This window comes from Seriola dumerili, unplaced genomic scaffold, assembly GCF_002260705.1.
Source record: "Seriola dumerili isolate Sdu_G_001 unplaced genomic scaffold, Sdu_1.0 BDQW01000003.1, whole genome shotgun sequence".
Taxonomy (NCBI): Eukaryota; Metazoa; Chordata; class Actinopteri; order Carangiformes; family Carangidae; genus Seriola; species Seriola dumerili.
The window spans coordinates 18,362,081-18,386,848 of record NW_019174258.1 but is presented as its reverse complement, the minus strand read 5'-3'; the positions used below and the strand labels follow the sequence as shown (position 1 = coordinate 18,386,848).

The 24,768-nt window shown below is 41.8% G+C and overlaps 1 protein-coding gene across 1 annotated transcript in view; it reads left to right on the top strand.

Annotated features, from left to right (window-relative positions):
• The window catches only part of LOC111221332 (ADAMTS-like protein 3), a 229,564-nt gene that overhangs the window by 15,217 nt on the left and 189,579 nt on the right, over window positions 1–24,768 (top strand). Inside the window, exon 3 of the mRNA XM_022744695.1 lies at window positions 21,766–21,885. Within this exon, the coding sequence (XP_022600416.1) occupies window positions 21,766–21,885 (120 nt within the window). The remainder of the gene's footprint in view (window positions 1–21,765; window positions 21,886–24,768) is intronic.

Sequence of the window (24,768 nt, the reverse complement as noted above, 5' to 3'; positions counted from 1 at the left end):
AAGTGGGCTAGTATGAAAATCAAGCCTAGTAAGTCAAGAAGTATCTCAATAAGTAGAGGGAAGTTAAGTGATAGGAAGTTTGTAATAGACGAAGAGGAAATTCCAATAATTAGGGAAAAATCAGTAAAGAGTCTAGGTAGGTGGTACAAGGCAGACTTGAATGACGGAGAACAGGTAGTGCAGATTCGGAAGGATGTTGCTGAGGGACTGGATAGAATAGATAAATCAGGGCTTCCAGGAAAGTTGAAGTTGTGGTGTCTGAAGTTCGGGTTATTTCCCAGGTTAATGTGGCCAATGTCTGTATATGAGATTCCATTATCTGCTGGCGAAAACACAGGAATAGGTATTTAGTTGATTGGTTTTAACAGATTAGGTAAGTGGTAGGCCTGGAGTAAGGTACGTGTGGCACTGTATTGGCAAGGCATAACTTCAGCTCCAGCAACTGAAGTCAGTGGACACTTTAAATGCAACTAAGGTTATGTATTTATATGCTTCTCTGTTTTTACCTTGGTGTAGTGTTAATATATTGATGTTTGGTTTATTTTTCTATGTTAGTTGTTTTTGTTTTTTTTCTCATATATCTTTCTCTTTATCTTTATATTGGGGAGAAAGTGGAATCCAAGAATGGCAGTGCAGGAGGCGGAAGCAACGCTCAGGCATACAGAGATTGTGGGTAATGTCCAGATAGGCCGGGGAGGCTTGGGGCTTGGCCCAGGCAAACCGGTGTGGAGTAAAGCAGGTCCAAAGAGAAGAGAAAGCTAGTTGTGGAGCAGGTTCATAGACAGGAGAAATATCAAGGGGTGCAAGGCAGTGGCTCAGGCTAAGCAGGGACAGTGGTTGAATTGGGAAGGTGTAGACAAGAAAAAGCTTAGCTGGAAAGAGCTGTGGAGTATGGAGGAAAGTAGTATTAGATTTTGATAGGGGCAACAATAGATGTATTGCCAACTCCCCAGAACCTAAAACTCTGGGTAAATGGAGACCCGTATGTTTCATTGTGTTCAGGTTTGCGACTTTAAAGCACATTTTGTCAGGCTGTAAGGTTAGTCTGTCGCAAGGCCGGTACACGTGGCGACATAACCAGGTTTTAAAAAACCTTAGCTGCAGGAATTGAAGACCTACGGAGGCAGGCGGCAAATTTTAGGAGAGTCTAAAACAAAAGAGTTTCAATCAAGTTTGTTCAAGAGGGAGAGAAAGTTGGTAAGACAGCAAGGAGGCAAGGCAGCTTAGAGGATGCTTGTGATTGGGAAATGCAGGTAGATTTAGGAGGAAAGCTTGTTGTTCCCCAGGAAATAGCCAGTACAAAGCTAAGGCCTGACATAGTCTTGTGGTCTAGGAGTAGAATGAGAGTATATCTAGTCCTACACAACAGAACAGAACTGTTTAGGGGAGTTTTTGTTTGCTGAAACTGCTAGTGTGTTGATGATAGTGTTGTTTGTGGTAGCATAGGCAAGATAAAGGAGAAAATAGTCGTGGTGTGAGGAGCAGTGATGGCTGGCATTAGGGGAGTGACTCTGGGACGCCAGTGATCACTGTCTAGCCTCCTGGAGGTGTCGTGGGACCAACTAGACGAAACACTGGTGAAAGGAGGTTCCCACCTGATGAACCCAAAGACATGTTAGTTATCACTGCTCATTAGTCTGTATAGCTAAATTAATAGTTATCATAGGATTTAGGATGTTAAGCTTAGGGAGCTATTCACTGAGTCTGGTCCATTTTCTGTAGCACAGGTTTCTTGTGTTTACCTTAAAAGCTGATATATTGTTTTTAGATTTTTAAACTCTGAAATCACTTAGACCACTTGTTATTAAAACACATAATCACAAAACTGTGATGTGTGTCTGCCTTTCACTGCTTTTTGATAGAGGATTTCATGCTATCAGCAACATTGGTGACTCTGTGAGGCTTTCACGTGTGCTTGTGCAAAGTCTTATAAGTGTCTCCCACCTCGCTCTCTACATGAGCGTTTGTTATTTCAGTGTGCTGTTCCCTACCCTTGTACAAAAGGTAGAACAAACAACCAATGAAAAGCCTCTTTATCTGCAAAGGTGTGACCAAAATGAAGAAGTCACTTCGCAGGTCCAACAGGGTGTAAAACATGACAACAGCAGAGATTGTGATATTTTCTTGTCAGTCTCATGTGTATTTTCCTGTGAAATGAGGGATAGTTAGCAACAGTTTGAGTTTACACATTAACAAATGAAAGTACAGGAATGGACCTAAAAAGGTACAAAGGCTTTGCCGCTCCAGCTGTAACCTAGCAGGGTACAGCACTGTACCTTTCAACATTGGTACATTTTTGTACCTTCTTGTCTGGACCTCTAAAAGAACATTTCTCTATCCCTAGTGACAAATTGTACCGTTATGTCCTAGTACAGAAATATATCTGGAAAGGTACAGGACTGGTACCTTATTTTTTTCCTTTTTGAGTTATTTTTTGGCATTTTTGCCTTTATTTTTAGGCACAGTGAGAGAGAGACAGGAAAGTCAGGGAGAGAGACAGGAAATAACATGACACAGCAAAGGGCTGCAGGTCGAACCCATGCAGTTAGGACTAAACCCCCAATAAGAAGTTTATTAACTGAACTACTATCTACAGAGTAAATGCAAGGTGCAATAATCATAAAGATGAAAATAATAATGAAATGAGCGGTGTGATGAGTTGGCAATGGTGGGAGAGAATATGTTATGGCTATACACTATGGCTATACAGCTAATGATGCTACGTCTACGAATGAGATTTGATGATTAAATATTACTATATTTCGACATCAACCCCATCATGATGGTTAAGACCGGCCTACTGTGAGTTGCGCTGTAGCTGGAGACCCTTGGGTGGAACCCAGGTGGCTGAGGTTGCCGTGGTAACCCTGGAGACACGGGATCTAGGTGGATTCTCCTGGAGGCCGTGTCCCATTATCATGGTGATGGATTCTGCCGGTGTCTCAGCGGTTCAGCACTGGTGGAGTTTGCCACGAGACTTTCTGTCTCGGCACTCCTCATTTCTGCTCGGCCTTTCTGCAGGCGGTCGTGGTCACATGTCACATGTTGCAAAAAAAGAGTAAAGGACGCGGGCAAAACCATAGAGTGCTAAAATAGCCAAGCGCCGTTGACTTAAGGCTCATTTATGCTTCCTTTACGTATGAAAATAGATGCGTACGTTTTAAACGTTATAACCGTCAGTGACTACATACTCCCACACATCCTTTACAGTGGGATGGACGTTAAACAATGCATCCACTAGAGGGTGCCAACTCACATCCAGTTCCTGTCTGATCTGCGTCCAGCTGTTCTGTAGTAGTTGTCTGTCCCTGTGCCCCAGCGAGGTAACATCATATATATGTTTTTAATTTCTCACCAACTCACACAATTTTTTCGTCATTTTCCAAAGCTTTCTTCTTCATTGTGTTTTGCTGGTCTGGCTTGAGCTGTGGGCTACACTGCTTGACACTGCTCCCACAGTTTCCGGTGGTACTGCTACGTGTGGTCTGTATCCATAAGCTTCCAGGATACATGCAGAAATACGCACGTAATGAACACAGGGTATATGGACAGAAGGCTCCATCTGTATCCGTATGCGTTTCTGGCGTGGAGCATAAAAGAGCCTTTAGAGCCGGTGGCTGAGAGCTGGGTGCTTAGAGCAATGTGTGAAAAGATCACAACTGTTTTATCCCCTGGGGGCTGGTGCACGTTTCAGGGGCGTCACTTGTCTTCTGCTGTGTTTCAACTTGGAGAAGAGAGTAATTTTCCATGGAACTTGAATTTTTTAATTCTCGAGTTTACCTATAAACTCACACATCCATCCTCCACCATGACCATAAAACATTAAATGAAATATCATATATTATAACATATAATAACACAATAATAATCCTAATGGCACTAATAATGAGAAACAATCGAATATCAATATGCAGAGTCTTATTGTTACAATAAGAGATTTTGCCTATGCTTTCCAGTTTGCCTGGTGTCCATTGGTTGATCCTCTGGAGCTAACCCTTGGTCTGGTTGTGCATCCCTCTGACATGCTAACAGCATGGTCTGTTTGTGAGAGAAAGGTCCTTTCTCTCTGTTTCCAATCAATTTGACAGTTTGATGGTGGTTATAGTAAGAAAGTGTAAATTTTGGTTCCATAACGCTGCATGTCCTTACAATGAACTTCTTTAATGGCTTGTGACTGATGCCAGGACAGGTATGTACGCTACACTATTAAATCAAGATTTTGTGATCCCTGATTTGCAGCATCATCTGCCTGAACCTTCATCTTGTTAAAAGTACAATTATGTACCCTTTGCTGTCAGCAATGATTTTATACCTTTAAAATTAATCAAAGGTCCACAGTTATCTCCCTAAGGACCATTTCAATACCATCCAGGGTACATTTCTGAAAAATGTACCTTTAGGTACAAAAAGTAACCCTAACCCTATTTCTCTGTGTACTGACTGTGAGTAGCCAACTTGGCAATCTGGCTGAACCTGTCTGATCCTCTGACTGAATGTGTTTGTTGCCTTGTCAGACTTTGTTGTAGAAATGTTTGTGGTGTTCCCAAGTCTCAACGATTACTGTGAGTGTCATCATAACTGATGGAAATAATGGACAAACTACTTATATCTTATAAGTTAACAATGGGTTTTCTCTAAGGGATGATGGAAGTTGAACGATTTGAACTTTTAACACTATCTGCTGTTAGTCAGCATTCTCATCATTCTTGTCACGAACCCATGATAACCTTTTGCCACCTACTCAGCTTCACAGCCGACTGTGACTGCAGTGAGGGAGAGAGCAAATATACCCTTCCAAAACAGACAGGCAGAGAAAGATATTCTCTGTTTAACAGAGTCAAACAAGTCAAGTTGGAGTTATTTCTGAAGGGTAAAGTACACCCAGGTTATGTAAAGAAAATCCTCTGTAGCTGTTGGTGTCCAGCAAAGTCTAATGAGAACAAAGCTGTCTGTGATCCTGGCCTGTTGAGATACATCAGGGACAGGTTCAGTGCGCTGCAGGAGCCCAGAATGTATTTTTCTGTGTTGTGGCTGGGATTGTTCATCCCTCTCTTGTATGAAATAAAGAAGCAGCAGATGAAGGACCTGTGCTTCAGTTGATTTTTCAGTGAACTTTGAAAAATTTGAGTCGATTAGATCCTTACTGGAAACAGCACCACAGCCAGGAGCAGGCTTTCAGTGTCAATCATCCCAGCTCATGGTCCTTGCTCTCTCAGAGGCAGCTCTGTTCAAAGAAATCCAAACCCAGATGAGGAACAATTAAGATATCCATCTGGACTAATGTAATTTTGACCATGAGGCCAACGTGCCGCTGTCATCAGCGCCATCTTCATTTACTCACAGCTTGGTCCATGTTTATTATTCCGTCGTGGATTCATTACAGCTGGAATGTGCTTATCTTTTCACGTCTTTCTGGTGAATTGGATTTGTGGAGTTTATTATTATTTGAGTCCTGCTCACCACCTCCTTCCTTCCCATATTGTCTCCTTCCTTCTTGGCGGGGAACAAGAGCTTGTTCATATGTGGTTTTATTAAGTTTCATTTTGTTCTTTAGGTCTGCCATTAATTTGTTAACCTGTAACGTCTCCTGACGGCTGACTGTTCTCTGCTCCGCTGCCTTGGATCTAAACCTACTGAAGGGGCAACCAGTGAGCAGCTGCTCATTACTGCAGTGTTACAGGTAAAGGTTTAAATCGATGGGACACATAAATGTGTTTAAGTAAGAATGGGGAAGAGGGAGAACTCAGTCAGAGTCATTGTGATGAGATTCTTTCCTTCCTTCCCTCTGGATGTTTGATTTCCATACTTGCCTACTTGACTGTATGATAGCTATGTTAATGTTTTTTTAAGTTATTTTTTAGGCTTTTAATGCCTTTATGTTAGATACATTGAAAGAGAGAGGAAAGTTGGGGAGAGAGAGAGGGGATGACATGCAGCAAAAGGCCACAGGTCAGGTTTGAACCCATGGCTGCTGTAGTAAGGACTCCGCCTTAATGGTACGCACTCTACCAGGTGAGCCACCAAGGCACATGGTCATGTTAAGCTTCTTGTGTGTGCAACATCAAACTATGACTACAGCAGCTCAATATTCTGCTTGGAGCTGATGATGTCTCTTTAAGTTGAATTTACTTTTGAATTCACATTGGACATCTTGAGGAAAACACAGCTGCAGTTTCAGACTGCTGATTGGACAGATGTGTGCTGCCTTCAGGTGACTCACCACAGTAAAGTAAAGTCTGTCAGTAAAGACTACACACTGACTGCTGTGGATTACAGCCTCCACTGGTAGGATCACTCATTATTCTTTATTCTGTCCTGCTGGCAACAGAAAAACTGTATTAGCACCTGGTTGAACAATAGGAAGTTAAAGTGGAAAGATGAACAAAACATGAGTAAAGGGGGGGTTGTGTGATTTTCGGGAGGTTTATATGTTCAGTTATCACTAAACAAAGTGATCAAAATACTATGGAACCAAACTGCGCTAATTAGTTTACCTGCTCTGAGGAGTCAGCCGGTGGTCTCACTGCATCTGCACCACCACACCCTCTCCTGCACCTCTCCTCCACGCTCCCAGGTGACAGAACATAAAGACGTGAAGGCCCTACACACCTACACATGTTTGCACTTATTCTTGCTAACATATACTCAGGTTAAGAGTAGGAGGAGTTATGCTGTGAATTTTGTGAGGTCACTCGACCCCGTCTACCAATAGGAATGATACAGGAATGTGAAATGTGTCCGACCCTTGCAGTTTTACCAAGGGAAACAAGAGAGTGAGGGAGATGTTAATTACACCGTCTCTGCACTCCCACACAGGAGTTAGAAAAGAAAACACCTCCGAGACTTTTTTTATGAGAGTATTAACTCAAAAACATAAGTAAATGTAGCACTAAATTCAAAACAAGCTTCATAAGTATCATAATAGATCTATAAGCCACAACACAAATACAACAAAATATTATGATGGTGTAAACTCTAAAACTGAAGTAAATTGCACTGAATTATGATGAACAGTAAATTAAATGATGTGTGATAGGGTTAGGCGTTTTAATAGTTCACCAATGAATGATTCATCTTGCATTGATCTTTTGCTTTTTTGGTTTTGCAGTTTCTTCTCACTTATTGTTGTTTATTGCTCAAGTTTTGAGTTGTACTCTTTCTCAAAGATCCGCTTGTTTCCAGCGTTTTCAGTGTGACCTGTTTATCTCTCGCACACACACACACACACACAGTGCACACACACACCCATGGACAGTTCAACCTCCAGCTCTGGTTCAATGTCAGCTCTGGTATTTCAGCTAAAGGTGAGGAGTGAAAAGATCGCTGTGTGTCTGCACACACCACACACACCAGGCACCTCTTCACCCCTCACAGTTACTCCATACATGCTTTATGTGTGTGTGTGTGTGTGTGTGTGTGTGTGTTTGTGTATGTGTGTGTGTGTGTGTGTGTGTGTGTGTGTGTGTGTGTGTGTTTGTGTATGTGTGTCTATGTGTGTGTGTGTGTGTGCACAGATAGAGAGGAGGCTGAAAAGCTCATTCATACACATGGACAGTGTGTCCATTCAGTTTGCACTGTCAGTGCTGTTCCTCTGCTCTGGGGCTCTGCCAATCAGCTCACTGGAATCTCTTCTTCTCATCCTCTCATTTTTCTATTTATCGCTGAACTCTCTATCTATTTTCTTCCATCTCAATATTTAAAAAAAAACTTAATCCTCCCCTCTGCTGCTGACCTCTCACTGTTTACCCTGACCTGTGTTTGTTGTCTGTGACGAGCAGTAATAGCCCCCAGCCCTCCTTCATAAACCTCCTCACACCATTAATCCTGCTCCTCATGGGGCCACACATCTCCTGATAGCAAGCTGTCATTGCAGAGCCTCTCATAACATCCATCCATTAGTACTGTGATGGTGACAGGAGTATTGGAAAGAGGAAATTGTCTTTTTGACAAGCGTGTGACTCTTAGCTCCCTGAAACACACTTGATTTATATGATTTGTCCACTTGACTCCTGAGTTTGGATTCATTCATTTATACAGGGTTTCACATTTGCCTTCATACATTTCATTATATAATAATATAATATTTTATAAATTAAATATTTAAATTAAATGAAAAATAACAAAAATAAACATGTAAGTGCTAAATAATAAATAAGGGAGAAAAGGTTCATCTTAATCTAAGAGTAGAAGCACAACTCAGATGAGGAGTAGTAGTTTTCTACTTTGATCTTGTGTGTGTTTATTATTGTAACCATGACAACCAAGGTCTGGCGTGGCTGCCCTGTAGGGGCGCTATTTCAGGAGACACTTGTTTGAAAAAGGCTGATGCCTTGATGCCCAGTGTTGACACTGCAGATGTGGAGCACTGATGAACATCCATCATGATATTGAAATTGATGTGGAGGCCGTTCTGTAAGAGTTTGATGTAACGTTCAGACGCAGAATGAACTTCAAACAGGCAGGAATACTATTTCCTTTTATTGTCTCGGTGTGAATTGTGATTACTGTCTTTAGTAGTTAGTTAGGCGACTGCTCTTATGATGATGATGCTGAATGAGGGAATCTGTTGCTTCGTGTTGACTTTTGCTGCACGTTTCTCTGGGATATTCAATATAATAATATATTGCGGCCTTTAATTTAGCTGCTCTTGTTTGTCAGGCCTGTTGGTTGGTCTTTGAAATGCATGTGGTCAGCTAATCAGAATTTTATGGTGGTGTTGTGTCACAACTTTAGGCTAAAATAGAAGAATCAATCGCTCTGTTTCTCTTGCTCGCTCACTCATTTGATGAGTAGATATGTGTGCACGTTGTTGAAGAAAATTCACTCAAGTCCTTAGTTTCAAGTTTGCTGTAGTGATGCAAGTTTATTGGTATCCCAGGATACGGTGAGCCAGCTGACACAGAGCGGGTCTGAGGCAGTAGACTGACCCAGAGTGAAGGGCAGGGGGACACTTATACAGTTGAAGACAAAGGGATGGACAACTGTATTTGCATATACCTGGGGTTACAGACATTTGGTCAGACAGGATAACAAGAGGGAAAGGAGGTTAGAAACAAAAGGTAACGTTCTCTAGAGGTCTAGCAGTGTAACACCTAGGTTCAAGTCATCAAGAGGGTAGGAGGGTCTTTTAGGCTGGATCGGCATATCCACAGGTAGAGCAGGAAGGGCCCTTAGACTGAATCAACATATCTACAGGTAAGTTGTTGTTAAGACGATAAAGTGTTGGTGATGTAAGAGGGAAGAAGGGGTGTTCTCCTTGATGAAAGGATCAAGGGGCCAACTCAGTAGGGTTATAGAGTTGTTCGTAGGTGTCAGCAAGTCTACACTGAATACACACTGAAGTATGTGTATATTCCTCCTCAGCGTGTAGGAAACTTAAAGGTAGCCTACAAGGCAGAGAGAAAATCAAAGATGTTAATGTTGACAGAAACCTTAGCCTACACACTCTCACAAGTTCTAAGTAACCACAGCTTCATTTACCTGCACAGCATTCCAAGACTGATAAATGACTGTTAGGTTTATCAAAAGTAGATGCACTTCAGACGCTACAGACCTGTACTTCTGATGTGAGGCTGAAGAGTCCTCAAGGATAACTGTGTGCCTACAGTGGGTCAGTCTGGTATGCAACATCCCTTGTTGCAGGAAGCTGTATAGATGCACTTGATGTGCTGGCCTGAACAGAGGAAACAGAGGTTACACCAACATCACTCAAATGTGTAGTTATGGCAACAGCTGCAAGCAGACAGACTATCCCCTTTCACATATTCCCTGTAACTCTGCGCTTATCTAGATATTCCCCACAGGCACTGTATCTGTAAACATGATATAAACGTTAAAACAGCCATCATAAGGCATGACTCTCAATAATAACTTTCACAGCACTAACAAACAAGCCCAGACACCTATGCTAATCGCTGCAAAGCCTGTTTAGTCTGAATTTTACCGGCTTGACTTTGCAGACAGTTAAAACGCCTTTCAAGTGTGATAAAGTTAGCAGGGTGGCTCTAATCAACGTCACACAGCGATACCAAGCAGAAGAATTGCATACAATATATACCCGGCTATACCCGGCTGTGTGGACGAGGCAAAACGTTAGCCACATTGGCTACCATGCTAAGAAACACATGCAAAAGGCTCTCGTGTACATACAGTAAAGCAACATAAAATGGTAAAACTTACAGCTCCCAAGTTTGAAGTTGGGTCTCGGACAGTCGGTGCTGATCCAAGCTTTATCTTCAGAATGTAGCGAATCCCGCATTGTACTGGCCCTCGTTGAGAAAGCAGTCCGACGTGAAATGGTTAGCTCGCTACAACTCCTAAAGTGTCCATCAAAAATAAAATAAAACAAATCCACTGGGTCTTCAGATCCTCAGACGTAGGGGGTAAAAAGACTTCTGTGTTGGTTTGTAAAGTCAACAACTGAGCAACTAGCGTGCTTCGCTCGTACCTTCGACACAGTTTTACCGGAGCCGTGATGCGAGGGAATAAACGATAGCGGCTGCAAGGCGGACTCAGAAGGCGGAACACACACCTAGCTCGGGGAGTGTCACCCACCTGGGGGGAGGTGGCATCTCCCTTCATGACGACATCAAGGGAAAATCTCCAATTGGCCTGTGTGAGCACACATTTTCTGAAAGGTGGTGCAAGGAAAAGACGGAGAGGATGGACTTTTCTCATGTTTAGGGGGTTTGTAGACAGGCCGGGGACACATATTACTGATAGAAAACCATGGAAAAGTGCATTTTGCATAATATGTCCCCTTTAATACTTTAAAATGAGATGAGGTGTGAGAGCAGAGTGGTCTTCGAGTTCTCACCTCTGTCCTTGTGGTAAATTAGCCCTGAAAACACAGTCAGATCATGTCTGTGTCTGATAGACATGATCTGGCTGCTCTCAACTGTCTCTTAAAGTCAAGATAAGGATTCATTCATTTATTGATTTTATTCACCACTATGTTGTGAAACTTAAAGTTCAACTTTATCTTTTCTTATAATCATACTACAATGACTGAAAGAGTTTTAAGGACATGTTTGTGAAAACATGAAAGCTTCATGCCTCTGAATGGCCGTTTCCCATGACAACGGCTAACTGACAATTAAGAGCCAGCAATAGTAGGAGACATGCTGCCAATTTCCACAGTAATTGGAGAGCAGCAGTGAACTGTAGAGCCTACCAATTTTGATATACTGTAAGAGGTTTTCCGCCGAAATATCATAAGAAATACAGACATTCATGGTTTAAAGAAGATGAATCCTCCTGACTATGGTGATACTTGGACTTTCCCTCTAGCGACATTAACAGGACGACGTTTGGTCTTCAGTGAAATGTCTTGACAACTATTAGATCGATTATATTTTGCTCAGACATTTGTGTCCCTCAGGATAAATTGTACTGTGTTGTTATGTGATTACGATACTGTGCGTGCTGCTACTGTTAAAATTCATACCAGACATGCTCCATAAAACCATCAACAAAGCAAAGCTTCATTTGTTTCACATTAAAACTGCATTAATTTCAACAATTTACACCACTGGAGAGGTGTACAAAAGAATGTAATAAATGGATGAATTAATAATGTGTGTAATTTACAATCAACTGTAACTGACAAAAAAAATTGTAAGAACTATAAATTATAGTAGAAATGTAAAAATAATACTTCACAGCTAAGTGAGGACACTGCAACAGTCTGTTGACTGTAAGCTATTGCAGCCGTCCATAAGTGATGGAGGTAAGGTGCAAAAAGTCCAGGAGCTGTTACTCATCATCAGTCTTCATGTGTGACACAGTTTACATGAAGCAGACTCACAGTTTGAGGGAGAAGCTGTTCTGAAGTCTATTCTTCAGAACCAATTGAACACAATGTTAGAATACGTTTTACAATGTGGTTTTACAGTTTAATGTGAGCACACATGCTAACTTCAGCTAAAATAACATTACAAGTTACTCCTCACATATATATTTGCAAAATGCGGATGTATGCAATTAGCTTCTAAGACTACTTTAACAGTTATTACTTATTATTATACAATTGTGAAAGCTAACTGTGTTAGCAGCATCTTTGTACCCACCCCTCCACCCCTCACTTATGCCCAGCTCCACCCTCTTATCCAAATATGGTTTCTTCTGGCTCCAAAAAACCAAGATGGCGATGTCCATTAAGCCAAACTCGAGGCTGCAAAACGACAGTTAACAAACCAATGGGTGACGTCACGGAAGGTTGCCACTTGGTCAGGAGTCACCATCCAAGAGGAACAGATTCAGGCTTTACCACAGTAACTAATCTGAACAGCCCTTGAAAGGTTTCCTCATACAGTGAGGTCCAAAGATCCCACAATGGGAAAGTGGTCTCAGTCTTTTGGACCCCACTGTAGACTGTGTTTAGCCTGATGAGAAGTGACTGTTATGTGTCACGAACAGATTGTGGCGTAAGAAGTGTGATGTTGTTGCAGAGCCTAAAGATGTCATATGGAGGTGAGTCACTATCTGTGTGTTGCCTGTGACTACAACAGTCAACTTTGGTTTCCATGACTTTGATATATACTTAACCCTAACCAAGTAGTTCATTTAAACCATAGCAACAAAGATTCCACAACTTGACTAGTTTTTAGCCCAGACCATGATCCCTCTTTAACCTTAAAGCTCCACTATGTATCTTTTTCTAATATTTTAAGTTCTTAATGTGGAGGTGGAGGTTTTGTCAGGGCGTCTGTGAGTAAGACTCATCGAACAGTCTGCTAGAAGTGCAGAGATATTCTCATTTGGAGTTTCTGAGCAAGCATCGCCCCACTGACGAGTGGGAGCTCATGGCTCTCAGTCAACATGTGAATGAGCTTCTGGTCTATGGCTCCTCTTTGACCAAGGCTTCAAGCTCCTGAAGATGTTACCATGACTCAGGCCAGCGAACTCCGTATTCTTAGCAGTGGTCTATCAATAATGTTCAAACTGGTGTTTTATAACAGTTATAATAAGGCCGTCAGATTAGAAGACACTGATATGCGGTGTTTCTATTGGAAAGTTTATTAATGTATGTTATCATTCAGTTTGGAAGACTAGTTGGGCATGTGATGCAAACGAAGGGCTTGATGGATCATCAGAGTCTGAAAACTCATCTTCTACATCAGAGTGGTTAGTGGCCACATCTGATCATTTTTTAGTTAGAAAGTGAATTAGAAACTCTGTGGTGGGAGAGAGAGAGAGAGAGAGAGAGAACATAAAAATCATGGTGAAAATCACTTCACAGAAATGTGCTCCTTTTAAAAAATTGTGTATTTTTAGTAAAAACCACACAAGGTGATAGCAGGATTTGGCTCAGAGCAAGGTAATTAATGGTCAGATTTTTGGTAAATTCATGGTCCACAGTGGATGTTTGGTGACTCATGTAATTTTATCTCATGTCATCATCATGTTAAAATTATCTTCTTGGCTGGACCAGAACAGTGGGGCCAGCCATATAATCGCAAATGTTGCTGACTGACTGAATGACTGACTGATTATATTTCCACCTTGTTTCCCGGCTGCTCGAGAACTTCAGGGAAGAGGAGGATCATTTCCATTACACTGAGCCTCGCCTCCGTTACAGCAAATAAAACTACTTTCATTCCATGTATCATTATTACTAAAGGAGGCAGAGGAATAACTAAACATAAGACACACAGAGCAGAGAGAGAGAGAGCAGGAGAGAGGGAGGGAGAGAGAGAAATCATCGATAATGAGGCTTCGCACTAACGACTATGACCAACTCTACATATCAAACAGAGGGAGTTAGACATAAAGACCTGCCTCTAATAAAAGTCTGTTATGTTCTGGAGCCGAAGTAAATAAAGACTAAACTATTGTGGATCCAGAAGGAGGCTGTGCTCTGTGTGAGAGACTGAATAAGAAAGACAGACTGTCCCGGGCCACGGTGGTTCACCTGGTGGAGCACGGGACATTTGGGCTTTTAGGCCCACTGGCTCACTGGTGTGAGCCTGTGGCCCTTTTCTGTGTGTCGTCCTCTCTCCCTCGCTTTCTCTTGTATGCGCTGTATAAACTAACCACTCATTGCTGTATGAGCCCACAGGTTACGCATATCTGTTTTATCAAACCACACACTGACATTGTAGCTGGTTGAAAAAGAAGACCATGAACTAATTGCAAAAATAAATAAATAAATAAAATACTGTAGAAAGAGAAATGGGTCTGTGTACTACAGTGGAGGACTGGCTGTTCAAAATAGACCCTTTATATTTAGACATGATGAGATCAAAGCCTTTCATCCCACTCTTTCAGCCTCTATAATAAGAAAAGATTATCTTACAGTAGTCAGCCTTGTACACTGAATTAGAAGAAGAACAAATAAATGTCTGTGACTGTTTCATGTGTTGATGGAAAGAAGAGAAAATACACCCTATTCATTTACAGGTGAGAAACACAGAAACCTTTTTTTTTGAAGGTTGTCAACGTGAGTAGGTAGGTAGGTAAAGGTCCCATAATGTAGAATGTTGTTTTTCTGATTATAAAGCAGGTCTAGGTTCTGTATTAATACTGTGAAAGTATCAAAGCCTCAGTCCACAGAGAAATGCACACAGCCTGTATTCAGAAACTGAGCCTTAAAACCAGCCGTCAGGACTTCTGGAACTTTGATGTCACAACAAAGCAGTCACTGCCCTCAGCCACGCCCCAAGCCCCGCCCACCTGGACCCACCATCCAACCTTGAAGGATTTGCTTTCTCTGAGTGTTTACCTTGACATGCATGGATGAGACAGGATGACACAGTGGTTCGGGTTATTCTAAGTCCACTTACAGAAATAACAACTCTTAAATCAGCATGTTACTTTCATCAGTATGAAAAATGCAAATTGCTGTTAATGCATACAGTATATATTGTTTTTTGTTAACTGGAGCTTGAATATTGCCACCAAAAATAAAAATATTCTTGTGCATCAGAGGGCACAATATAGGAGATAGAGTTTAGGCTTTAGAATCAACTACTGAGCATCCCTGTATATCTTGTACAAGGCCATATTTTATATGACCAAAGATCAGGTTAACTTAAAACAGCAAAAATGAGTAAATAAAATATCAGCAAGGAGGATGTACTGAATCATCACCAGCCCTAATGCAGCCCTAATGGTCTAATGCATTTTTATTGGATGGTGTTTCAGAACCTCTGCCTAAGTATTTGTGGTCAGTTTCTGGGGCTGAACAAATTCTGTCTTCCACACTTTTTGATGAGAAGAGACTCCAGTTTTGATTTGAGACCTGCTCTACAGGAGTTTCACTGCTGGCTTTAAATGTGTCCCTCACTATGTACCAGCTGCCTGCAGTACAGTATATTGTTCCTTGGGATGGGGTTTGCCCTCCTGGTATTATTACCCTAGTATTGGCTCCTCTGAAGTAAGCCAGTGATCCAGTGTGAACCAGTCCCTGCAGGGTGCTGGCAGCGTGAAGGCTGTCCTGACACTGTCCTTCCACTCGTGTGTAAACTCAATTAGGAGAAGTGCTGTACGCCACGCTGCACGGCTGTGACTCTGACTTCAAGGCAGGACAACTTGAGTCTATGTCTATCTGTGTGTGTGTGTGTGTGTGGCCTAGTATGGACATAGTCCTCTACTGGGATGACAAATCACACCCCTTTCACACATGACTTTGTATTTTCAGTATCAACACACTCATACTGTTCATACTGACCTTGATTAGAGCAGTGTATCAGAACAAACAGCTGTCAGAGCAACAGCACAGACTCTCTCACACAGTGGGTGAGTCATCAGCTCTTGAAATAAGGCAGAGGAGGTGAGGGATGAATTATTTTCTGTGAAGTAAGAAGCCACAGTCTGGACACAGTCACTTTTTATAAACTTGCATAATACAGTAATATGTTACATGAATCAAATGACTCTGGTCAGAAGGAATCACTCTCATGCTGGATATATGCTTGACCTACGAGTTAAATGGCAGCTCCACTCTACATGTAGATTTATGGTTCAGTGTCAGCGTCACTGACAACACTGATATATTGAAAGTGATCACGAAATATTGTGATTTCACTATTCTCCCCAGAATAACTGTATGAACAGTCTTTTATTTACTTGGCAATACAGTGACACTTGGAAGGTTTGCTTCATTGCAAAAAGGAGCCTATTGCTTTGATCATGCCTTTTCACTGCTCAATTTGAAAGAGAGCAGATTACTGAGCCTTTCAACTTGCTTAAAAGACAAATCCACATTTTCTAAGTCACCGGTAGAGCATGTTGGTAGATCTTCAGGATGGGATCTCTCCATAATGATAATAATAATAATAATAATAATAATAATAATAATAATAATAATAATACATCTCAATATATGATACAATATGATGAGTTTATGCCAAAAATATTGAACAGGGCATCTCTAATATTAATTTTCTGTCAGTTAAAAAATTATAGGCCCATTCAATTTGTCACCTTTGTTTCTAGGAGGAAGAGGCAAAGTTAGATGTTGAAAGTGAGAGCCAGGATGAGATATATAACTAGCCAAATCAGCCTGAGCCAAGAGTCATCCTACACCAGCAACTTCCAAATAAGACAAGAAAATAAGATGATTTCAGGAGACGTGGTTCAGGGACTGTACATGGCTTCATTATTCTCCCAGTGTAAATGGTGTCTCTTGTTTTTATTGCATGGAACCCTGCAAAAGACAGAATAGCAAAAAATATGCATCAAGCCTTTGTGTCAGCTAGGTTTAGAAAGTAGAAAAAAGCAATTGACACCACGGAGTCAAGCACACAACATACATATACCAACAAAGAAGTGTTGAAACACAGCTATCCACTGCCAGGGAGGAGCAGCAAAGAGGGGCTCAAAATAATTCAGTCAGGTTGTTTTCTTGGCTCGCCAAGGTCTAGCTCTGTGTGGCCATGGCAGTGGTGAAGGCAAACTAAGGTAGCTTCTGCAGTTCAGATCAGAGGATGATGATGTGCTGAAGAGATGGCTCAGTAAGAACTCAAACAATTACACAGATGCTGAAATTCAAAATGTGATTTTGAATACCGTGGCCAACGCCATCCTTAGGAAAATTGCAAATATTGCACAGGCCATATGTATCTGTTATGTGGATCATGATCGTGTGCCTCATGAAGACTTTACAGGTCTATATGAGGTGTCTTCAACAACAGGAAAGGATTTGGCTCAGTTGGCAACTGATGTCCTCCTGCAGTTGACTTGCTCTTGTCCTACGACCTAAGGTGGAGCTGCAAACATGTCCAGTGAAAGTAGGAGTTAAAGAAGTTCTCAGAGAGAAGCAACCTCCTCTTGCTTTGAATATCCATTGTGATCCTCAGTGTGTCATCCTTGTAAATCAGACAGCCTCAGCTCATCCCCTGTTATGTCTGATGCACTGAATCTGATCCATGAACTTGGCACTCTCAATCACCTGTCTGGAAAATATAAGACCGTTTTTAAAGAGACTGCCCAGTCTGAAGTTTCATTGTCCATCCAGCACCATCATTAATCTCTCAAAGCTCTATCACCTAACTTTTTGTTTAGTCTTCCTCTTGTACTGCTGTGCTCCTCAGCAAAAGCAGAACACAGTTTTAGTGCCTTAAGTAGACTTAACACCAGGTCCTGCTCATTCATGAGTCAATGTTGTTGTGAACAATGTGGGTGTCTGTCACGTCCACCAAGCTCTTTATCTGTAAATGACTTTAGAAAACATGTTTCTGAGCCTTCATTTAGTCCAGCATAAGAAAAGGAAGAATTTGTTTTAGTCTTTCGAACACAACAATCGAACTGTTGGTAGCAATGGGTAAAATGGTGAAAAAAGAACCAACATGCTTAGAAAGAAGGACATGAGTAAAAAAGAAAAACACAGGGGAAAGAAAGCAATAATGTAGGAAATAAGGGACACAAGAAGGAGGAAGGAAATAAACAATAAAGCAAGGAGAGAAGGAAGTTATTCAGGATACATGGATAGAAGAAAGGAAGCAAGAGGACGGTAAGATGGCAAATGAGAGAAGGAAAGAGATGAAATGAAGAGGTAAAGAGGGAACAAGTGAAGTAAGCAAGGAAACAAAAAGGGATGAAGGAAACAATTAAAACAATGAAGGAGGTGCTAAGGCAGGGAGGAGCTACAGTGCCACCATTACTGGGCGCCGACTAATTGTGTGAGGTTGCAAGATAATAATTCATTATTTAGGTAAATGCAATAGTTTCATAACCTATTACTAATATTTCACAACCTGTCCAAGAGCAGTAAGGAGACACCCATTTCTGCCCTCTCAGTCCAATGAGGAAGAGCCACAACAATGTTAGTCTCTGTTGTTCTCACCATCAATCAGTTTCTTCGTCAGACTGTGATCCTTTCTCTGAACCCTGAGTTTCTTTTTTTATTGGGAGCATCAGAAACTTTTCTTAGTTTTTACACCACAGGCTCCTCCCTACTGCTGCTGTAGCTGTTTCATCTCCGTGGCGACGATTGCACCTCCTGACACCATGTTCTGTTATCTATATGTGCACTGTGAACATATCTGGAGGCTCAACACAAGCACCTGACAGACAGCTGTATGTTGTTCCCTGGATTTTTTGAAGGGGGACACATAATACAGCTGTCTGCCCAGTGCTTAATTGAGCCTTCACAAATCTTTACACTATGACAGCAGAACACCCTCTTCAACTCTGGCAAACTCGATGATTGATGTAAAACACATTACAACCAGTGCACAGCACAGGAAAGTCACCACAGACACCAGATTTAAAACTCTGGTATACTGCAGAACACAGATTTACCTGTGGGCGTAATCAGCACTGTGTGAACTCGTTTGGCGAGAGCTTGAATGATAAACCTCCTGTTCACCTCCTGCCCAGCAACAAATGACAAAATTAGTGACCAGCAGGTGAACTCAGTGGAGCACAGCTGCTACACAGCAGATACTTCTGACAAAAACAGAACTAAAAGGAGACTGAATATTGTGCTAATATGTGTCAACTGGACAGACACATGACTCAAAATGAAAGCTAATGTCTCAGTGTCTGCTGGACGAGTAAGTTGACAAATATTTACTAATACATTAGCCATGATAAAGTTAGAAGCTGGGGATATGTGGTGGCTGTATGTTTGCTAGCTTGTTTTGACGTTCTGTGCCCCCAGTGGACAAAGATGATTAATGCAACCTTAAACATTCTTTTAATGACAATAGGAACAGCTGTACAGGATGGATGTTTCTCTACCTGATGAGCTTCTGATCCATGTTTTCACACACTCCTGCAGTGAGAGCTCAGCTCTGCTTTTGATCATTATATTCCCCTGCTGTGTCTCTATGCAGAGATACACAGTGAATAATGCAGGAGGCCAAAATCAAACCTTTTGAGTCCATGTCCTCCATAGAAATGATCTTGTAAAGTGTTAAACATTGAAACAAAATGGCACCACACAGTGGCCCAGAGAGCTCAACATGCTGCAGCTTAAGAAAACGTTCAAATACTCATAACACAACCAAATGGACAAATGTGCAACAAGTAGCACAAACGACAATGTGTTTCCAAGGGACACAAAAAGGTGATGGACCTGGCTGGGATGCACTTATTGGCCCAGTCCAATTCCTATCTGGCCCCTGCACCCTCCCACTCTGTGACAGAATGTAACTCTTTGAGGACTCACACTTGCGAGTGTTGAAGGTCTCTTCATTAACGGGGAGGGTTTGGGAATACAAAGTAACACAGAGTTTTGGGACACTCTCGTGTTCTCCAACAGAAACTGGAAGCACGTTGTTACCAATGGCATAATTGTCCATAGTGCAGCCATTGCACTGCACTGAGGCCCAGTAGCTGTCAGGGGTCCATCACACTTGGGATTATGAGTCATAGTCTTTAAGTGCGTTGGACTTAATGCGGCACTGCACTGACTTGAAGTAATGCATGCTGGTTAGAAATTTTGACTTTCGCCGGGTCTGCGCTGCGCAGCGTCACCATGTCACATGACATTAAAACATCCCAGGAACAAGGCGCCTTCAGAGTCAGGTGCTGCAGTGTCTCTCCTCTGGCTGTAACGGCCACCTCTGTGACGACAGCGGTTTATCATGATTGGCTGAAGGCTTCACTGACACACATAACATGATCCTCTTTTATGCTTCTCTCAGTTTATTTAATCTCATTCTGGCAGCTCATTTTTAAAAAAAATATGGACAGCAACATTATGGTTTTTCATTTCAGAAAGCTAAAACTGTATATTTTTATTATTGTTTGCATTATTATTTCAAGAAACTAATGAAATTTTTTGGTCTAAAAATATCATAAAATATCGAAAAATTGCATCAGATCCATCAGGACATCTTCAGATATTCAGTCTAACTGTCTTGAAAAGAGAAAAAAAGAGAAAGTCCTCACAAGCAGGACCCCGAGGATTTTCAGCATCACAGCAGTGAATACATTTTCAAAATAGTTGCAAGTTATTTTTCTGTGGATCAACTAATTGATTCAACTTTAAATCAAATAAATAAATTGGGGAATATAAATTAAATTGGTAAATAATATTTTCAGTGTTCTTACAGTGTGATGGTCAGCTGACGTCCTGCATCATTTCCTGTTGGTCCAGTACATTCAGTCAGACCAGAGCTCTGTCCATACTGGCATCTGATGTGTCTGAGCATATGTAAAACTGGGACACAGTTGGTTTGTGTCTATCAGGGTCTGTGTATGAGCTTCTAATTGGTGAGTACAGGGACTTAAATCTACAGCGGTGTAACTGTTACCTCTCATATGTTGATGTATGAAAATACATACATTTGAACCAGATGAAGGATTTTAGTCGCCGGACGTCTGGATCTGAAGTTATCAGAGAAACAAGCTGAGGAAATGTTAGACAGCTCAGCTCCCAGCTGCTGGAGACGTCCTGTCCTGTGTCACTGAAGAGTGTCGGTGAATCTCTGCTTTTTAAAGGTAAACTGCTTTATAGGTGTTTCTACTGGTTTTAATCTCCTGGTGTGTTTGTTATGGAGAGGAGGACACCTCTGTGGATAATTCAGCTGCTGGTAAAAACCTGCTGATGTACTGAGTTGTGGTCGTCACAGTATAGCAGATGAATCTGAGAGAGAGAGAGAGAGAGAGAACTAAAGAGAGAGAGTCAAGAGGTTAGTGATGAAAGTGTGCCATTTCTTAGACACTCCCCAGGGAAACACATACCAGTGGCACTTCTGCTGTGTCTGTCTCTAAGTGGCTCTAAAAGCCTGTAGGAGACACCACTCCCACTAATCTTAATGGCGGATCATCTCTCTCACACACAGTTCAAGTGGCCAGGACACACACTCACAAAGTCTCTCTCTGTCTCTCAAACATCCAGCATAAGACTGACGGTGGAGCAGAGTTTATGAAGAATCAGCTTGGTCACATCTGATCACAGCTTTGCTCTCCTGTGAGTTGAGGAGGAGAACGAACTGGTCACAGAACCAGATCCAGGTCTGTGTGAGAGGGAGAGACATGCACACACGCTGTTGAGTTACACATCAGGTCTCTGAGTCTGTGGCTATCTGAAAGCACAGACTTGGGTGGCATTGTGTTGTTTTTTGGTTCAGTGTAAACAAGCAAAAGCGGCAGAACGAGGGGTCTTCTTAACGAGTGTGTAGAGGGATCTGTGTCTGTCACACTGTGTGTGTGTGTGTGTGTGTGTGTGTGTGTGCGTGTGTGTGTGCTACAGATTTGGTGCATGTTCATGATCTTACTGTAATATTATTCTCTTGCACTTCACCGAGATAATGAGTCATTGAAATTCTCTCTCTCTGTGTGTGTGTGTGTGTGTGTGTGTGTTATCGTCAGTGTGCAGAGAGTCAGCCGGAGAGTGCAGTGTTCCTGCCGGAGTTCGCCCTCTCACCTCAGGGCAGTTTCATGGAGGACGCCACAGAGGATCAGTTTCTAACCTACAGATACGACGACCAGGTCGGTCACTCACGCTTCACTGCTGCTTCACCTCAAAAAACCCCAGTGTTGCTTTTTGCGTTACTAGAACCTGCTGTCAGCATCAGTAAAGTTATATTGTTAATCATAACTAATCAGGTTGCATCTTATATATGTCATACTTAAGGTTTTTATTACTATGATACAAGAGAAAATTCACATTAATTAAATATGTGCAGTGCTGCAACAAACTGAGCTAACACAGTGTCAGCTCACCACTGAGGTACAACATGCTGCCATAAATTCTGTCCTGATGTGTTAATGATAGTAGTTCTGTCGGACATTTAATGTGCTGGATTGGATTTATATGGATTTATGGTATGCTTGTCTGATCTTTTTAGTTCTGCAATTTTATGACACAGAGCTTCAGTTGGTCAGGCTAACTCAAGCCAAGCTTTTCAAAACAAGCCCTGCTTTTCTGAGCCTTGTTTTGGTACACCTCCAGAAAACCTCAGTTGGGTAAATTTTATTGAAAATGACCCCTGTTGTGTAGACAAACACACAGACTCAAACATGCACACACGTGTTTAAGCTCCATGTAGCCCCATGTTGAGTGTTGGATCAGAAGCTGGTAGAGGACTGTAGGTTCTCTGATCTACATCTTACTCACTACAGCAGGCTGTAGGAGCTGGGTGTGCTAACTAATGCATGCTCCAGTTATTACACCTTGTCAGTGCACCGCAGGTGCATTTATGTGTCAGCAGCGCTGCCTACTGTGTTTTTCCCACCAAGATGCTTATTAATGCTCTGTCACTTTCTAGTTCACTGTCTGTCCTACATTCTGCTTCATGTGGGTGTAGAGCGCCAGCTAGCAGATCAGCTGAATAGTTAGCAGATCAGCTGGGTAGTTAGCAGATCAGCTGAATAGTTAGCAGATCAGCTGGGTAGTTAGCAGATCAGCTGAATAGTTAGCAGATCAGCTGGGTAGTACTTAGAGTAAAGGTCCCATGAAGCTTCCAGCCATCTCCAGATAAAAAATACATTTTAATTTCAGTGTATCACAATCCAAAGAGGATCTGATGTGTTGTTGTGATTCATTCACCTAACATAGGATGCAGACTGTCTCCTTCTTTCCTTTGGCACTTTTATAATCCCCTCCTCCTCCACTGACACTGTGTTTACACAGAATTTGTAGCATGAACAGCACATGAGAAGAGCAGCAGCAGCTTAATGCTCCATCTGTATCTAGTGATGTGTTGTAGATCACCTGCTCAATACACAATCAGAGTAGTTACGTGCATAAAATACAGGAGAATAAAAAAGCATGAAAATGCACATTGATTCATGTGTGCAGGCAAATGGCGTGAGTGAAACAAGCCACTACGCAGCTGTGGAGACAGCTGGATTGATTAAAACAGGAGCATATTTGTTCCATCAATCGCATAGCTGAAACACTTCCTGTGTAGTTGGGGCAGGTCACCTGAAAAGACAGGAGGAGGAGCCAAAAGTTCTTGGTACAAGATATATTCCTTTATTTCCATATTTTTGATAACAGTGATCTTTGACTATTGTCACCAATACATGCTGTGAACACTTGATATTAGAACTGAACAATTAATCAAAATATTTTTAAAATATGATGATGTGCAATATCACATCATCATTGTCATTTTTATGTGTTTCAGTGAGAATTAAATGTAAAAAATGATCATTCCAACTGAAATAGTGACTCATCTAGTTAGCTCCCTGGCTGGGTTGATCTGGCCTGACCTGATCCAAGTGGCTGCTCCACCGCTCCCCCCTCTTTAGCCATAACCATTGTACTACAAATCTTAAGGCATTCCTGACCTGTGATCCCAGGAGTTTTAAGTGTCCAGGGATCTTCTCCTCTCACCTCCACTGGCAGACATATATGATAATCACAAAGATGAAAATAATAATGAAATGAGCAGTGTGATGAGTTGGCAGTGGTGGGAGAGAATATGTTATGGCTATACAGCTAATGATACTACGTCTACGAATGATATCTGATGATTAAATATTACTATATTTCGACATCAACCCCATCATGAGTGTTAAGACCGGCCTACTGTGAGTTGTGCTGTAGCTGGAGACCCTTGGCTATGACCCAGGTGGCTGTGGTTGCCATGGTAACCCTGGAGACACAGGATCTAGGTGGATTCTCCTGGAAGCCGTGTCCCATTATCACGGTGACGGATTCTGCCGGTGTCTCAGGAGTTTGGCTCTGGTGGAGTTTGCCAGGAGACTTTCTGTCTCGGCCACTCTTGATTTCTGCTCGGCTTCTCTGCAGGCGGTCGTGCAGATGTGTTATGTGCTGGTCTCTCTTGCGGGTTGATGCGAAATAAACTCTAAGTGCTTAACTTTGGTGGATAACTAAAGGAGACTGGTGTTGGCCAGATAACTCTAAAACTGTCAAAAACCTTCAAAAAATTTGATGACAATTAAAAAGTTACAAAATTACTCTGAAGCACTTCTGTTGTTTTGGTTCAGTTGGTTTTGACTTGGCTCATAAAAGATAAAGAATATAAAAGATCACGCATGTAGACAAACAGGATGTTACTTGGAGCCTGTGGCAAAGAAAGAATAAAGGATACGGACGAAAGTGCAAAATGGCAAAAAGGCTAAGAGCTGATGACATAGAGCCAATAACTTAGAGCCAAATAACTAAGAGCCATGTCTGAAAGCTAGGAAATAAGAGCAATGTGTGAATTGATCACAACTGTTTTATCCCCTTTAATTCTAGAGTTTACCTATAAACTCACATCTTCCACTATGACCATAAAACATTAAATGAATGGAACCATCACATGCTTTATAGAACAGTTAGATATTTCATTTTATATTCTTCCTTAGATCTGTGTCTGTGAAGAGTGTTCTTCTGGTCACTGCTCAGGATTGGAATGT